The sequence below is a fragment of the Cygnus atratus genome, chromosome 1, assembly GCF_013377495.2.
Source record: "Cygnus atratus isolate AKBS03 ecotype Queensland, Australia chromosome 1, CAtr_DNAZoo_HiC_assembly, whole genome shotgun sequence".
Lineage (NCBI taxonomy): Eukaryota > Metazoa > Chordata > Aves > Anseriformes > Anatidae > Cygnus > Cygnus atratus.
Window position 1 is genome coordinate 187,337,435 of NC_066362.1, and position 18,353 is coordinate 187,355,787.

General features: G+C 41.0%; 1 protein-coding gene across 2 annotated transcripts in view; it reads left to right on the forward strand.

Moving 5' to 3' along the window:
• Positions 1-15,900, forward strand: part of LNX2 (ligand of numb-protein X 2) — a 62,158-nt gene extending 46,258 nt beyond the window's left edge. The window contains exons 5-10 of one of the 2 annotated variants that reach the window (XM_035542555.2): positions 2,747-3,124; positions 4,669-4,815; positions 6,928-7,105; positions 8,789-9,020; positions 10,664-10,822; positions 13,496-15,900. In XM_035542555.2, coding sequence (XP_035398448.1) covers positions 2,747-3,124; positions 4,669-4,815; positions 6,928-7,105; positions 8,789-9,020; positions 10,664-10,822; positions 13,496-13,631 — 1,230 coding nt within the window. In that variant the 3' untranslated portion in view covers positions 13,632-15,900. The remainder of the gene's footprint in view (positions 1-2,746; positions 3,125-4,668; positions 4,816-6,927; positions 7,106-8,788; positions 9,021-10,663; positions 10,823-13,495) is intronic. The other variant, XM_035542556.2, reaches the window with a different exon arrangement.
• Positions 15,901-18,353: the final 2,453 nt, after the last annotated feature.

Genomic DNA, 18,353 nt, shown 5'->3' on the forward strand with positions numbered 1-18,353 from the left:
ACGATTTGAAGCAAAGTGCTCTAAATATTTTTCTGAAAAATCAAACTATTAGAATTTAATTTGGTTATGATAAAATGTGTATTTTTGTTACTGTTTTAAGTCACTAGCCACAGACAATGTAATATGATCTAATTCTATTGATTTTGTGTTGGGGAAGGGGTTAAGTACAGTACTCTGAAGAACGGCAGTAATTGAATTCTACATAAACAAGATAGTCCTCCACCTTTCTTCTGTTTTTGAATCATTCCACCTGAAACAGACATATTGCCATCATTTCAAAATGACTTCACTAAAAATGCTTGCTTTTGATCTGATAGCCTAAGATCAGTCCAAAAGTAGTATCAGCCTTTTTCATTTCAATTTTTTTGAAACCCAGGAGAGGGAAGTAGCTTAAGTATTGTAGTTACACTTAGAATAAAATTAGTTTGCACTTCAGAAAATAGTCTGTTTTGAGAAATGTGCCTTTTCCTCTCTTTGAGTGTTAGGAGAGTAGCTGGCCAGGAGAGTAACCCAAGGGGCTTCCAAAATGTTGCCTTTTTAACGAGCAGTTGCAGACACTGACTGAATGCTACCTAATCTATTCCCATACTCAAGGGCTCTCGTTGGTTGCAGAATAGGGACCCTGTCACTGAAGCTTTGGAAATCCTTGCCATTTGGGCAGGTGTCAATTATGGTTTCCAAAGCCATAAGTGGTGATAAATTGACTATAAATAGGATTTATAAGCTGCAGTGTGTTCTCCCTATCCATGTGCTGACACTGAGGCTGTCAGATGCTAGGAAAGTGCTCGTCGGAGTCCTTTTGTCACCGTGAGGATGAGGTGCGGGAGGTAAAAGCAAAAGTTTTTGGAAGATACAATATCTCTGTTGCTTTAGATTTGCCTGTGCAGGTGCTGAGCTGTTGTGTTAAAATTACCAGGCTTGGTCTGTACAGATGTAATTAGGCATAAGGTTAGACATGGCTCAGTACAAGCTTCAGTCAGTTATTTCCGAAAATGTCTTCAAAGACTTTTTATGAGCAGTAAAGGACTGAAAGAAAGCCAGGAAGGACTGTGGCGTGAAACATACCGTTTTCTTGCCCAGTCAAACAAGATTTGACTTTTAAGATCCCCTTTTAATATTGAAGGGAGCAACATTTAGTAACTGCTACAAGCAAGTGCACGTTGTGTGTGATATACAGATAGGTGCCTAAAAGTGCTCTACAAATTGTCCCTTTTTTATGCTGGACTGTGGCAGCAATTTATGTAAAATATGTTCTAATGAGAATCTGTTTTCACAAGGAATGCTAAGGCTGTTTTATTCTGGAACTGTGAACTGCCTTGTAGAAAGAAGAATTAAATTTTATTGCATATATTCTTGTATGCCCTTTGCAGGCTTCCATATTTTATGTATTTACTTTAGCTAGCGACAGCTAAAAATAAAACTAAATTTAATTTAAGGGCTCTGACAGATGAGCCCTGGTGGATTTCGCTTGTGGCAGCTTTACATGTTATTTCTTCAAGCTGTGCCTCCCCTCCCTCCGCTCAAGGTTACATCTGGTCTGGGGGCAGCGGCTGCATTGCTCAGGATCGGCCGCCCAAAGCCCCTCAGCTCAGATGTGTGATGTAAATGTGATGGTTATCGTACATAGATTTTTGGATCCTTCTCTTCCTAGTTTTTGCTGGGTTTTTTTGTGTGTGTTTTTTTTATGACTTTTTTTTGGTATAGAGATTTGGCATCAATTTTTGTAATTTAGTATACATTCCTTTTGGGTATTTTTTTTTCTACTTAAATCATGTGGGCAGGGGCTCTTCCATCAGGGCACAATAATATGTGCCAAGAATGATGTTTCAGTGTTAACTCTGAACCCCTCGTTACACCACAGAAGAAGGCAAATACTGCTTTTCTGCTAGCTTTTGTGGTGGTCCTGTTTTCTGCTAACTCTCATTGCACTGTCGTTTTTTACCTTAACTTTACAGTGGAAGAGATGACTGAGGATAACTGATCTTTGCATCAGTGGGCCACATAACAAACAGAATTCTTGTGGATAGGGAGGGAGAGCTTAGTTTGGTTTTCATTTACAACTGAATTTTGAACGATACAGGTTGCAAGTCTGAGATTCTGACCTCTACTGAAGTCAATGGAAAAGCTCCGAAGTTCATGCTAAGGCTTCAGACCCATTAAAACCGCCTTATCTTCTGTCTTAATGAATATATTTAAATATTCTGGATTTCAATTTTTTTAATTATTTTTGCATTGTGGAAGTACTGAATATTGTTAGATGTAAGCTTTCCTCAGAGATTTGGGTGAATTCTTTTTATAGCTATTATTTTTATAGATTTAAGTGATAATGAGCTTGATGCTGAAAGCACACGAGATGAAAGCTGAAAGCACACATGAGATGATGCTGAAAGGACACATGAGTTCTTGTTCTGGAGAACAAACTAGGTAAAGTTCTAAGGAGTACAGGAGACCTGGAGAACAAAAACCATGGAGTAAGAGGGTGGAGGGTGTTCACCATTCGAGTGACGTTGTCACCTTTGTGGGAAATAGGTTTGTAGACTGAGCAGCCAAAGTGGGTTTGCAGAAAAGGATGGAAGGAAGAGAGCAGAAGCCCAGTACAAGCAGATAAGTAGGTTGCTCAGGGTAGGTTTTCTTGGATTTTGCAGAGACCTCTGAATTTAGTTTGAAGAGGACTTTATGTCCATAACGAGGAACAATTAAACACATAAGAACAGCATTCTGACCTTTTTTTCTTTTTTTTTTTCAGGTGAATAGCTTTGACATCAGCAACGTGTCCCACAACCACGCTCGAGCTGTGCTGTCGCAGCCTTGCACGGTGCTGCACCTCACCGTGCTGAGAGAGAGGCGCTTCGGGAGCCGCACACACGGCCACGCCGAGACCACCACCACCTCCTCCTCGAGGGAGGACAGCTTCCAAGTCACGCTGCACAAACGCGACTCCAGCGAGCAGCTTGGCATTAAACTCGTTCGCAGGACAGATGAGCCGGGAGTCTTCATTCTTGACCTCTTGGAAGGAGGATTGGCTGCTCAGGATGGCAGGCTCTGCAGCAACGACCGAGTGCTTGCCATCAACGGGCACGACTTGAAGCACGGGACGCCAGAGCTTGCTGCTCAGGTTATACAGGTAAATTGCATTCCCTCCCTGAAACCCTAGTTCTTGTGTCTTGTGCGAAGCCTGGGGTCGAGTCTGTCCCAGACAAAGCAGCTTGTGTGTAATACCTAAAAGCCTGCAAAAAAAGTTTGCTGTGATACGTGTTCTGGAAATAATGCTGCAAAACAGGGTCTGCTTTGGCACCTTGCATATGAAGTTCATCTCATTAGAAGTGAAAAGTGCATTCATTAGTCTTCCCTAGCATGCAGCCTGAATGTTAGAAGGGTGCTCATGTGAGTACCATGTAGCTTACTGCTTGGCCAAAAAAAAAAGGAAAACTATTATTATATTTGTGTATCCAGTTTTGATTTACACTTACTTTTTTTGATCTACACTTAGTGAGACCTATGAAAGTGGGCATTGTTTTGTATTGATTTACCTGTGCATTGAATTGGGGGGCTGGAGTAGGAAAATGGTTTGCCAGGCTTCATAGAAGCAAGAGGTGGCAGCTAGGAACACAGAGTCAGTCTTCCATTGGTCCTGTGCAGTAAAATTCATTTCCTGAGTGTTCAGAAAGGGCTGTTCCAAATGGCTGGCTCTGCTCTGATCACAAATATTACCCAAAGCATTACACAATCAAGCACGTGTCCCCTTCCTATTCCTGCAGGAAAACCTCTACGCCCCACCTGTCTCCTAGTCTGTAAGGAAACAGCTGCAGCATGTTGCTGCTTGCCGCTGACGGGATGTTGGGAAAAAACGCTTTGTTTTTGGTAAAGTTGGAATAGACCAGTAGCAGGGTCTTGCAGTCCAGTGCAATTGCCTTTGGTTAACCCAAGTTTCAGCACCGAATAGGGAACCACGATTCAAATGAGTTGTAAATACATGTTTCAGGTATCATTTTAAGAGCTTCCATTGCAGTTAAAGGAAAATAACAATGATCCTGGGGATTTTAATGCCAGTTTCCCAGTTTCAGGATATAGTGAAACGGTCAGAATGTTACAGTGGGTAACTTTTTTCTCTTGAGGTATGTTTTTAAATCAACGGTAAGTGTTGATACTTCATTTAACATCTATTATCTGAGTCTCCTGATATTCCCACATCTCCAGAATTTGTTGGTCTGCTCATATGTGACATCTTTCTCTGAAGTTTCTTTGGGATATACCAAAGGTATTCAGAGCTTATGACAAAAATCTGCAGATCCTGGAGCCATCATATGTGCATTTCTTCTTTTATTGATAACACATTGCACAAATTCGTAGAGGCTGCAAATGTTTTTTTGTTTGTTTTTAATGTTTGAAGCTTCATAACACGGAGAGAATTAGTCCTTTTTGCAAAGAATTTCCAGGTGATGCAGAGGTAACACCAGGGGAAAAGAAGGAGTCTTAGTGTCCTCTCTGTTCTAGGGGGAACTGCAGCAAGAATTGAGTAAAGGACTGTGCAGTATGAGAAATCTGTGGCACCCCCAGGAACTGGAAAACAAGTTCTACTGTCTTCTTGTTTCATCATATAATTTTCTTCCCCTCTGCTAATTATCAGTATCCTACCAACTTCTTTATTTTGCTTTAAATATTTGACAGGCGAGCGGGGAGAGAGTGAATTTGATCATCTCTAGACCCACGAAGTCACAGACGGTCAGTATCATCCGAGACACAGGGACTCACAACAGCAACCCACACCAACACCAGTCCCAGCAGCTGTTTCACAGCAGACCCAACTCGCATAAGGTTGGTGTTTCTCTTTTAAGAGTTACAAATACAGTTTTCGTCATGCGATGGTCTAAGTGAGTAGTAAGGCGTGACTGGAAGAACAGGTTACATCTTCTTTTCGACCTGCTTAACAAAGATTTCCAAGTACTGAAGTCCTGCATCATGTCTGGAGTAGGAACCAAAGATACACAACTGCATTTCACTATTTTTTGGATTTGCTGACTGCTGTCATTCAAGAGTGTTCTTGTTTCTGTCACTGTGCTGGCTGCAACCAGCAAGGATAGGAGATTTGGTGCACACCATTCAATATATAAAGAGCACGTTGAGGGGATGTGTCATCTCTTCCATGAGCCAACAGTGCCATTTGCAAGACTGCTGAGTTCTGCAAGGTCAAGGTAGGAGAGAGAGGCAGAATGAAGAGACATTCATGAAGCTAGTGTCAAATCATGCATAAGACTGCAGAAATAAAGCCTGTGCTTCAGGTGTTCCTGTGGTTAGAATGACTTATCAGCATGCAGATTTTGTGAAATAATTGTCATGCTGACCGTGTCAACCAAGCCACCTTTTCTCCTATCCATTCTGTTGGCATCACTGTTTAATGTCATAATTCTGCTGGGGGGATTTAAATGTGTTGAAAATATATATATTTTTTTAAGTTTGGGTAATTTCATAAAGGTGCAATGAGGCTCTAGTGAAAAAGGCAAGAAGCTTTTTTTTCTCCTAAGGGGCAAAGGTGAGGCTCCCAAATATTGCTAGTGGCTGTTAGTGCTTGCCACAACAGTACTCCATATCAACAGAATAATTACAGCTCATCTGTAGCAGAGCCTGAACCCACTTTCCATCTTCCGATATATCTTATATTCATATTACAATTCCAAAGCCAATTAATTGGCTGAGCTGATTTCCCTAGCATACCAGTACCATTCATGGTCTCTTTCAAAGTAGCAAGTCTCATGCAACTGAAAGTGATGACCAAGCTAGACTTGTCCTATGTTTTATATAATTTATCTTTGCTTCCCTCTCATTAATCTACAGTTGGTTTAGAAGTCTTTTGGCTTAAAAAAATGTTTATATAATTGCGTGGCACCAGCCAGTTACTCCTAAAGCCTGAAAACTCCAGGAGGAATTGTCCTTATAAGCTATGATACATATATTATGGGATTAGCATGGATATGCAGGCAGAATACTCAATCAGAAGGAACATGTGGCACTGAAAGTGGAAGAAAAGAGTTTCCATTTTCTAAGAGAAAGTGGGAGAATAAAGGAGTGTTTGTATTCAGAAGAATCTTCCAGGTTCTTTCTTCTGTTATTTTGGATTCTTTCCAAGTATTTTGTTGATTTAAGATGTTAGTGCAGGTGTACATGCAGTGGTTTGAATGTATCACTAAATATCCTGAAGGGGAAAGGCTTGAGCAAGTGAAATACACTTTGATTCAGGTCTAAATCCTCTAGATAGGGAAAAGCTAAATAGGGGCTAAACTTTATAATTCATGTGTTAGGAAATGAAATGCAGTGTTTTCTTCTTGCTTCAGGTTTGGGTTATCCTTACAATCATCAGGGAGTCTGCACAAAGCATCCATTAACAGCCTAGAGCATTGATTGGCCTTAGCTACTCGGTGCTCTGAGAGAGGCTACACATCAGCTGTGAAAGAAAACATGGCACATAAGGGCTTTAAATGGCCCCTCTGTTTGATCATGAAAACGTGTTTTTGTTTCTTATGGAGCTTTTTTGTAGTTGTGGGCCATATTCTACTTAAAAATGAGATAATGCTGATATTCACCAAGACATCAAAAGATTTATTTCTGCTTGGTTTCTAATCTTTTGACCATACGGTTTCATAGCACAGTCCTAAAATTTAGCCTGTTCCAGTGTGAGAGCTAAAAGAAACTGTAGTGAGATTTTCAAGAAGGGCCTTCATAAACTTTCTGTCTATACTTAAGCATTTGCATGAGTGGCTTTTTTATTTGATCTGATGTAGAAGAAATCAAGCCGAAGCTAATTTGCACTACAGACTTAGTCCTTTTAAACCTTGTCCAAGTGCCAAAGTATAGCTTTGGGCTGTATTTAGTTGTGTTCTTAGTTTTTGTTTTGTTTAAGTTTTAACAACATTATTTATTCTTGTCAAACAGGATCTCTCCCAGTGTGTTACATGCCAAGAAAAGCACATTACTGTGAAAAAAGAGCCACATGAATCTCTTGGAATGACAGTGGCAGGAGGCAGAGGCAGCAAAAGTGGCGAATTGCCCATTTTCGTGACAAGTGTACAGCCTCATGGGTGTTTGGCAAGAGACGGCAGGATTAAACGAGGTAGGGCTTGGCTTTCCTGGTGGCACGGGTGGCCTCTGATTGGTTTTTGATGAGTGCATTCACTGAAATCAGGTGGTGCCATAATGTCTTTTAACAGATGTAACAAAGCCGTGATGAGTGCTTGTCTTCATGTTTCAATAATGGAAATACAGTATTTATTACCACGCTTTTAGGAAAGGGATGTTTAGAGAACGATAGTAGGGGAAGTGGATGAGATCAGGAAATGTCTGGCTAAATTCTTTACAGCTGACTGTAATCCCCTGAGCTGAGGGTCTGATGTGGTGCTTTGTACTGTAGTACACGCATCCTGTTTTTGTGTTTAATTTGGTGGGATGGGCCCCATCTCTGTTGGAGGAATCTCCAGTCCTCACTATAATATCTGAACAGCTCAGATGTTCCTGATGGCAGGTCGTAGCTCACCCAGGTGAAGTTTACCCCCAAAGCTACTTCTGTAATGACTGTAGAACTTGAATGCTCTCTTGTCCTTTGTCCAGCAGAGCTTGGATTTACTGATCTTCAGGTGTGCTGCAGCACCCATCCCTGTTCCTTGGCTTTACAGAAAGATAAAGGGGACTGGGAGGTGGAGGTTAGACTCAATGAGGTTAGACTCAATGAGGTTAGACTCAATGAAGAAGACAGTCCTGAGTGATCAATATCTAAGCATTGATGATTAAAACATATTGTGCCATATGTGAAGCAAAGACTGCATATGGCATCTCTGCAACTCAGTGTTCACAGAATCTCAGATTGTTTTAGGTAAGAAGTTTAGGGGAAAAAAAAACAACTTCACAAACTGCAAATTTAAAAAGAACAGTGTAGGAACCTCCTTATATGCTTCTGAGATGAATTACACCCCCATACCAATGTGTAGTCTTTCTTTTTCTGTACTACTGTGAAAAGCACAATTGATGGAAGAATCACAATTGCTGTTTCGTTATGCAATATTAAAGTAGCCACAGCAGCAACAAAAGTGATTTAGAGTTAAGCTGCACCTCAACTTTATCTTTCCCTGGGAGGCAAAAGCTTTCAAAAAAAGAGTCTCATTCCAAAGGTGACTCAGTTGTTCACGTTTTTGCTTTGAGATTCCTGGCTTTCACCAATAAGTGAGCCATTGTATGAAGGAGACTCTACTGCTTGGATGGTAAATTACATGCTTGTTTTCACCCTGAGGCATTTAAAAATTATTCTGAAATAAAATAAAAATTGTGGCTTTGTTTTTAGTGTCTTGGACTCTTTCCAGATTATTATCTTTGCACAGATGCTTGCTTTCTTCTAGTAGATTGGTTTTTGCACCAACCTTTCCAGCAGTTTTTGAATTGCTTTCTGTTCTCCCAAATTAAAAGCTAAAAAAAAGCAGAAGACCTAGAACACTCTATGGAGCCTCACTTACCTTTAAGACTTGGTTACGTTGTGGTGCCTGAGTTGTTCTTTTCAGCATTCTTCCTTCCCTTGTAAAGTTTGGGTGTACCCGAGATATTCCACTGGGAACAGTTATGCATTAGAGTTTTAAACAGACAGGGTAAAGCTTAAAAACTAATGATGCTGTTCACGTTCCCAAGGTGCTAGTTCAGACTGTCTCAGCTTCAGAAAAATACAGTATTAGATGAAATCCTGGTGAGAGAGGTGCTGCGGGTATGAACAATCCTGGCAGACTGATGTGTTCTTATTTGCACCTCTGAACAGGCGATGTGTTGCTGAACATCAACGGCATCGATTTGACTAACCTCAGTCACAGCGAGGCGGTGGCCATGCTCAAAGCCAGTGCTGCCTCCTCAGTAGTCGCCCTGAAAGCACTGGAAGTCCAGATTGTAGAAGAACAACCCCAGGCTAATGAAGAACAACTGAGTACCATCAGTGAAAATGAATACGATGCCAGTTGGTCACCGTCGTGGGTCATGTGGCTGGGACTTCCAAGGTACTGAATTAATTAATACAATAATTAGTTACAAAAGCAGAGGTGTTTTTAGTTGCAGCACATCTGCCTGCCCAACCATCTCATTCTGTTTGCCTTGTGCTCATGATGAGGACCATGAACAGGAGCAATGTTTTCTTAGGCAACTGAAAGATGAAGAGACTTGGTTTATTCCCTCACAAACCATAGTAACTGCCCACATGGATTCTTCTCATTGGAAATAAGTAATCTTTTCCATTGCTTAACCATATCAAAATTTCCAGTGGAGTATCTAAAACAGAGAGATAATTAATAAAAACCCAAAGTATTTGCCCATGTGTCTCCGTGCTAATCTACTACTTAAATTTATGAAGCCAAATATATCATGTTAGAATATTGGATCAGACTTTCCATTCTCAGACTTTACACAGGTTTCTTACACACAAACAAGTATGTAGATACAAATCCTCATGTATTTTTTTTCAGGAACCCACTACCATCTCTGCCAAACACAAAATCTCTCAAAGATTTGCAGCTCCCTCCCTCCTCTTTCCTAATCTGCAGTCTGCTTGACATCACCATGCTTCATTTTTACTGTTCTGTTTTTCAGTCTCTTGTGGCTTCAGTATAAACTCATTCTGGCGTTGCTTGCTATCAAGAAGAGCTCCCACTACAGTGAATAGTGTTGCTAACTTCAGTCAGAGTGGGCAGGTTAATTCCTCTTCCTTTGATAGAGTTACCAGGCACAAGCCTGTAGTTAAATGTAAAACAACAAGAAGAAACGAGTGTTTTGGTGGCAGAATACATCTGAAGATAACAGAACCATGAGTTACCTAATCTCAATAAACAGCTCTCAGCTTTGGTAAATGTCCTGGCTTTCCATGCCACGGCTGTGGTTTATTGCTTATATGCTACAGAAGACCCTCTGTTGCTCCTACAGTTATGTTATTCATCGTGCTGTTGTTCTTTAAAGAGTATTGTACTTCGGTAAAGAACTTGGCATCATTTTTACCCAGAAGTTAATTTCTAGTTTCTTTTTCTTTTCTTTTCTTTTTTTTAATTACAGTCTCTGTGTCACTGGCAAGAATGAATTTTCACTTAGGAAGTTAATGTATACACACCATTACAGTTAGTGGAACATGATCGGGATTATTTACCTTCTGCGTAACAAAATGGTTAATCATTTATGTTTTCATTACTGGTGATGCATCAGTTCAGAGATAAAGAAGCTGGTGCATGGACTTTCAGATCTTTTCTTTGAGTAGAAAAAGCCTGAACTGGCTGGGAAGAAAAATGCGCTGTATATTTGACTTGCAAAGTAAACATCGGATATCCATTTTTCCTCCATATTCTTGCCACCTGTGAAATCCCTATAATGCCATATTATTGTCAGTGTGCAGAGTTAACTATGTTTAAGTCATTATTCTAGCACTGTGTTAGTTCTTTTTAAACACGTTTCTGTCTCAAGAGTGTGAGTTTTTTTGGTAATTGGCTCGAATATCACAAAATTACCGTCTGGGAACAGAACTGATTACCATACCTCCCCTTCTCCTCTGTGCTTATTGCAGCAGTGATGGTGCGAGAGCAGGTGTTATGCATAGCATGGAAATGTCTGTATGTGGTATTCACGGCTTTTTCTCTTGCTGCCCTGTGCTTCCCTTCCACAGCTGCCTACATAGCTGCCACGACGTAGTGCTGCGGCGGAGCAATTTAGGAAGCTGGGGTTTCAGCATCGTCGGTGGCTACGAGGAGAACCACACCAACCAGCCTTTCTTCATTAAAACCATTGTTCTGGGAACTCCTGCCTACTTTGATGGAAGATTAAAGTAAGTAAAACACGAGTAATAATAATAATAATCAGTGCTTGTAAATAGTTAGGTGCTGGTGCAGCTCATTGCTTCGTGAAATATGCTGCAGCACCTGGTGCTGGGGGGCTCGTGCACTCCCACTGGGTGTGATGCAGGGAAGCACAGACTGCTTAGGTGGAGGGCAGGGTGTCTGTCACAGAGGTGATGCTTGTGCTGGCACCTCTGCCATCTCCTGTCCTCCACCTCAGCTGCAGTGCTGATGTCCCCTACCATTTCCTTCTCTCCCTTTAACTCTTTTTAGGCATAAAATATTGCAAATATCTCCATGTGCAGGCCTAGTTACTTTGTAATATATTTGTCTTCCTAGAGAAGTGTTGAAAAGTTAAAGAACTTCTTTCTTTAAAATGGGGGAAACTGCTCAATCCTTTCGTAAAGCCTTCTGAAGCCACTGCTGAAAACTCTGGTACTAAAGATGGGTGCTGCTGCTTTAATACAAAAGTGTTAAAGTAAGTGGAAAAGTCAATACCTCTGAAGTGATAGTTAAGGAACAGTGCCTTGAGAGTTATTAGCTGGCAGGAAAGACAGGGATAAATGGGGCAAGTTCCATGGAGACCCCCTGAGAGCTGGAGCAGAGCCCTGAGAGGAGAGGCAGGGGGAGCTGGGCTTGCTCAGCCTGGAGCAGAGGTGGCTCTGGGACACCTAACAGCCCCTTCCAATTCCTGCAAGGAAGTTATTGAGGACATGGAGCCTGGGCTCTTCACAGTGGTGAAGGAGAGAGGACAAGAGATGGCAGGCACAACTGAGCAAAAGAGGTTGAGACTGGGTATCAGGAGAAACGCTTTCCCCATGAGAATGGTGATGCCGTGGCACAGGTCACACAGGGAGGTTGTGCAGAGAGGAGGTTTGTGACACCCAACTGGGAAAGCCCTGGGCAACCTGGTCAGAGCTTATAGTTGACCTTGCCTTGAGCTGGAGGTGGGACTAGAGACTTCTGAGGTCCTTTCTGGCCTTAAATATGATATTATTCTACTTACACGTTACATTGGATGCAATCCCCAGGTCTAGTATACATATATGTATCTTAGCCTCGTGTAGGGTTTCAGAATTAGGACTTACAATTCCTATTAAAGGAAGCTATTAAAGGTTCTCTTGTTCATAAACTGATTTTTTTGTGTGCTTGTGTGGAGGTGGGAGTAAAAAATGTGCCATAGGTTTGTGAACGTTATGTGGCTTGAAGTTTTATGGCATGGTTTTCACATGTAGATTTACTTACAAAGGAACTTGAGAAAAAAATGTGCTTATGCCTAGAGCCTTGCCAGTAATTGATTTTTCAGTTCAATGACTAAATAAATAAATAAAAAAATAGTTTGGCTGAACACAAAATTAGATTTTTTGGCCAGCTATGAAACAGTTTGGATTAAATGAAAGATTTCAGTTCAACCCAAAGTAAATAATTTCAGATTGGGGAATTAATAACTAGAAGTCTTGACAGAAGTGGAAATATGTTCTTAAGAAGGGAAGAGTGCTTGTGGCCACACTCACCCCTTGTAAGGAATGGAAAAGATACTTGTCTGCAATATAGTGATGTAGTACCTTCTGTTCAAATTTACTGAGACTGTGGACTGAGAGTTGGGCCTCTTCCATCAACAAGGGCTATCGTGGGACCGGTCTTTCTGAAGCTGTTCCACTTTGTTTAAATTTTATGAATGTTTTGTTAGGCTAGAGAGAAAGTGAGAAAATAATTTCACAGACCGGTAGTTAGGACAGTTTTCTGCCTATAGTATCTGTCTGATATGATTTTGTAGAACGCAAAATGACTTCAGCAGAAAGGCTGAGTGAGACCCCATTAAGTGAATTGCAATGGGAGAGCTCAGGAGAGCATCTTTTTTACCATCCACTTTGGTGCCTCCAGTAGCTGGAAGGATCAGTGTCAGGAAAAGTCCCGTTCAGTCTCCAGCATCTCATTCCACTGCACTAGGGGATCCCAAACACACTCAGGTTGCAGAGAAGAGATGCCTGCAAGACGGAGCTTACTTAGTGTAGGAAGAACGTGGGTGCTTTTTTGAAATTTCTCTCGAACTTGTAAAAACTGAAGCATAACCCTTCAAGGCCAGTTTTCTCAAGGCCAACATAAAGCACCCTCACAAATTTCTATTCCCTGCTTTAAACCACAGAGATGCTCCAGCTTCTCCATTGAACCATCTGCTGTAGGAGATTTCAAGCCAAATGGTTACATTTCAGAAAATCATAAGCCATTGAAAACAAGGGTCTTGGTTGGAATGTGGTTGTTAACCATAAGTATCTTTACTTACACCTCCCACAGTATAGACATGTTTGGTGAAAATGTGTTATAATTCGCACAAACAAACATAAATGCTCTGTTATACACATGCTATCTCATTACCTTCTCTTGACTCCAGTAGATCTTTCCAGCTCTCTCTTCTCACGTTTCCCTACAGGTCTGCTTTTAATGCAGAACTGTTTTGGTATTAGTGTTGAAATCCATTGATTTGGGAATTTCCCAGATGAGTTTCGTTAGTAAAAGAGACTTTAAAAAAAAACACAAAGGGGTTCAATTTTGCTACACTTCCAACCTGATGGAAACCTACCGCCCCAAGTGCTGTTTTGTTGGGGTGTGATGGTTGTTGCAGAGCAGTTCTCATCGCTGGGTTTTCTTCTTGTGTTTTTTAGGTGTGGTGATATGATTGTTGCTGTAAATGGACTATCAACGGTTGGAATGAGCCATTCTGCACTTGTTCCGATGCTGAAGGAGCAGAGGAACAAAGTAACTTTAACCGTGATTTGCTGGCCCGGAAGCCTCATATAGATTTATGAAATCATTTCGGTTCAAGCAGCTTCATTTTCTAGATAGCTGGCACAAAAATATCTTTTTTTTTCCCCCTATTGATACAGCTGGTTATAAGCAGGGCCAAAACTGCTATACTCACTTTCTTCATTCTTTTTTTCATGGGCCTCTCAGACTCGTTGTATGTTCTCTTTCCATCCTGAAATAGCCATTTCTGTTCGCTACACCCATTGCTGAGGCGAATGCAAATTCACACGTGCTCACACAGAAACTCCCACTGCAATAAGGCTGTCATTGAGCTTTCCCTGTCAAGCAATAGCCTTGTACAGTCAGCAGAAGAACTTAGCGGTTCTCTGGGTTGCTCTGAACAGACCTAAATTTCTATGTAATATATAAGCGTAACAGCCACGTGCCCATTCGTCCCTGAGATGAGAATGTGTGTCGGTAAGGCAGTGGCACATCCACCTGCTGCTCTGAATCAAAGTCAGTTTCCAAAGGTACGCCTTTCCATTTTGTAAGCCTTTCCCTTCGAGTCAGCATTTCAGACTCACTCAAGGAATCCATCGTACTCAAAAGAAATTATTCAGTCCCCCTATTTTTCCTTGTAGGGCATCAGTGTTCATAGAAAAGTAGGACAAAAGCCTGATATTACTGGAATTTTTATAAAGTGCAATAATTGGACTCTTTGTTAGGAAACTTTAATATATTACAGAGTTTGTATCCTATAATGAACAGAAATGTGGAAGTAATTACTGTTGCAATGCTGGCAAGAATACACATGCCCAGGGTCGCCTTTGAGTGAATGGCTTGCAGTATTAGACTTTCCTTTACAAATGAATGTTTTGCTATGTCAGAGAATTTTGATGAACATTTTTACTGAGATCATTTTTACCGTTTATATTGTAGTTGTCAGCTCTCTTTATTCACGTGTGGAAGCGATGCTTTGACTTGTACGTTGTAAATGAGAGAATTACTTGCAGAAAAAGCAAGCTATTAAGAAAACTCACATTATGGTTTACAGGTGGGCAGGCCAGAAGGATGGCTCTTTTTGTTCAAGTCCAACTGCAAAGAAAGCTGCAAAGTTCACTCTTACTCTGTCACCTCCTGACAAATGTGCAAATGCCTTGATATAAAATGCTGAAATAATCTGTCTTGCGTTTCAGGATTTTTTTTTTCCTGTAGAGAGCACCTGCTATTAAGTTGTCAGTAAGAATAATACTGTTTATCTTGGATTGTATTTAGTATTTTTAAAAACAAACGTGTAACTTCTAGACTTTGCCTTTCCATGAGATTTGCAGGCTAAACACCCATTTGTTTAATAATAAAAAAAAAAGAGGTGTGGGGCACATAAAGGAATGTGCTGACCTGGAGCAAAACTTGTATGTTGTCAGTGTTCCGCATATTGGAAAAAGAGCTTCATTTGTAGACCAGGTTCACAACCTGAGCTGATTTTATGAATGACCTCTGTATTGTATTATTCATTACCAGGGAATGTATTTGAGAATCACGGCATATTTCGATTGTGAAGCATGAACTTTCTTTTCAAATTTAGCCATTATAATATCGGGGCATATTATCGCATGTCATTAATTCCAGTAGCTTTGTTTTAAACAGAAATAAAGTTACTCTTTTGAAAAAAAAAAAAAAAGTAAAGATCTCATAGGAATGAAGTGGTTTTATTCCTCTCTATGATGTACGATATTAGTTTAATTTCATAATACTAAAATACAAACAAATGTCCTCTACAGTATATTACTGTATTGAGAATCTTACTTTCTGAAGCAAACACCAAAACGATTTGATACTTTAGCTGATTTGAGTTTCTTCCCATTCCAAAGTGGTGATTAACTGGATACTTTGCTCCTAATGCAGATTTTTTTGTAAAGTATCTCTTACTGTAGACTTTAGGGAAGATCTTGACATATGTACTAGATTTAACTTTTTTTTTAATTATTATTTTTAAAGTAACACTTTTCATTCAAAAACCTGCAAAAATCTGTTTTTTTTTTCTTTTCTATGTGTATGTAACAAAAGCATGGGTTAGCTTAAACTGTGCAGTTTTGTTTCAGTGTGTTGTAGCTTTTGATCAGAATGTTTAGTGAGAATTTTTTTTTTCTGAATGAATTCCTTTCCTGAATCATTTTGCCCCTTTCTCTTGTAGCTGCATAGTTTGTTTTTCCGTGCCTTCTGTTTTAAATTATTTCAAGATTTTTTTTTCAAGATATTGCTATCTAATTGTATGGTATTAATGAAGGATGAATGAAAATAAAAGTTCATTCTACACATTGTAATAACTCAAAGTATTGTCTCACTCTTTGCAAAAGTTATGGGTACCTAAATGCAGATTCGGTTTAAAGGTTTTTTTTTTCCGTGTGGTTTATCACAAATCACATGCTCATCCAACCAGGGTTACGCATCAGCTGTTTAAATAGTAATTCAAGCACTGAGAAATGTCTGTAAAGAGGAGGTAAGATCTATGCCTTATGGTTCTTCACCACAAGGAGCATTTCCTCCTCTCCCCTCCATGCCAGCTGGTACTGATCAGCTTGAGGATGTTTTCACAGCGCAGATTTGATGCAAGGAGACAGTCTTGCTGGAAACATCACTTTTTTAGGATCCCAGAGCTGAAATTTGAGCCTGCTGGTAATCAGTTCCCATCTTCATCTCCTGCAGGCAACTCTGCTCCGTCTTAAGATGTCTGCAAAGCTGGAATGAGCCTTGAAGCAATTCCTTGATAATTTGCCATAAAGCCTTACGACTCACATTGCCCAGATTCCTATTCTCTACAGTAGTTAGTGGGTTAAGAAAGATGAATTCCTTTAAAACAAAAACATACTTATGTACAAAAATGTGCAAGAAGCCTTCTGTAACGCGACACACTGTGAGAGTTTTGATTTACAGGCAGATCCATGATCTTGTTGTTGCAGCTGAATGTGCACAGAGCTCTTTTGTGGGATGGTGGACCTAAGCATATGCAAGCTGTATCTTCGTGGGAGGAACACCATCCCCAAACAGCCGTATGAATCTCCAGCAAAGAATATAAAATAGTTTATTCTGCTTCACAGCATGCCAATGAACCAACATCTGAAGACATAATAGTTCATTTGCTGCTCTAAACTTTCTTTTTAGACTCGGTAACAACAGAGGAGGAAAATTCAGTATTACAAAAGAATTTAGAGTTCTTTTATTCACAGAATCCCTGATGCATTTGGTCTGGACATAATGAAAGCCTAAGCCTGGTTCTCAGATATATCGTGGTAGATAATATTGGAAGCAAGGCAAGTCCCACTCAGTCAGGAAACTTGACCGTTTACTTCTCAGGCTGTTTCAATAGCTGGTGGAAATTTGTTGGCCATCTAAAGTGTGAGATCCTGATGAGATGAAATAACGAATACACCAGGCAGGGCAGCAATGATGGCAAACGTAGAGGTAAGCCCACATGGTCACTGCATTGCACTGTGACAGCACACAGCCCAGCAAGATGGTGTAGCACAAAGGCAGGTCAATGAACATCCTCATCCCAGTTGTCTCAGACAGCTTCTAGGCAAATTTTCCTGCTTAAAAAGTGAATCTCCTCCAAGACATGGAAAAAGGAAATTTGTAACAGAGAGAGGGACAGAAAATGATATGCAGTGACCTCGTCACCCCAACACGTTGTAGCCCAGAGGGTAGGGAAAGCTTTAGACTTGATGCTTCCGTGACAATTCCTATGATGCTATATGGGTAGGACAGCTAAATGGTGATGCTGTCCTGTTTGTTGCCTTATCATGTGGATGGATCACCTGCATGTTGGCACTGCGGTACGGATACAAGCGACTTGGGAAACTTCAACTCAGAAATCAAAGAGGTGAGAGTGCAGCCGAAGGTGCACAGCCTGCTCGGCATCAGCCCTAGGGATCTGCGGTGCGTGGTTGAGAAGGAGAAAGAATGCGTTTGGTTTTGGGGGTTGTTTTTATTGTTAAGCTCTGCTGGTAAAGGCTGGCTGGAGGAGTCTGTGGGTTGCGAGTACAGCCAAGCAGAAACAGCACACTGCGCAGCGGGGAAAGCAAATCTGATTCTGCCAAAGGAGGAATGAGAGCCAGCCACTCCCATCACAGGCAGGAGGAGGAATTGGGCACAGGATGGGAGGGGAGAGCCCCCAGTTGGGGACTGTCGGTCTCAGGGGCAAATGCTGCATCTTTGGGCTGCCCCAATTCGCCCTCCTTCCCGTGCAGCAGCTCTGAACTATTTCTTTATACATACACATACACATATATTTCTTTATAGCTTTCATCTGCACATCTCATCACATTTCATCTTCCAGCCAGCAGCTGTGGTCTCATTGATAGCTCAGCCCTGGATGCCTTTCGGAGAGGCAGTCTGCAAAACAGCCCGTGCTGCCTTCTGAGCTGCAGCTGCAAGGTTTTATGTGATCAAATCAGAAGCATAAGTGTTTGCTTACCCTCTGTAACCCTGATCTGGGGTTGCCCAATGCTGTGGGTCCGTTCAATGTAGAGCACAGAACCTCTGCAGTGTTAGGGGTGCATCTGGCAGCTCTGCTTTGCCCCCAAATCCTAGTATGTGGTGGTGCAAAGGCACCAGCAGGTAAATTTGGTCTTACACAGCTTTTCTGTTATGCTGCTGTTGGACATCACTGGAGGAACAGCTCAAGCAGAGGAGATGAGTTTAGTAACACCAAGCTCTTTCTTCATGCTTTTGCCTATACATGTGGACTAATCACATTCTCTACAGTGCATTTTGTGT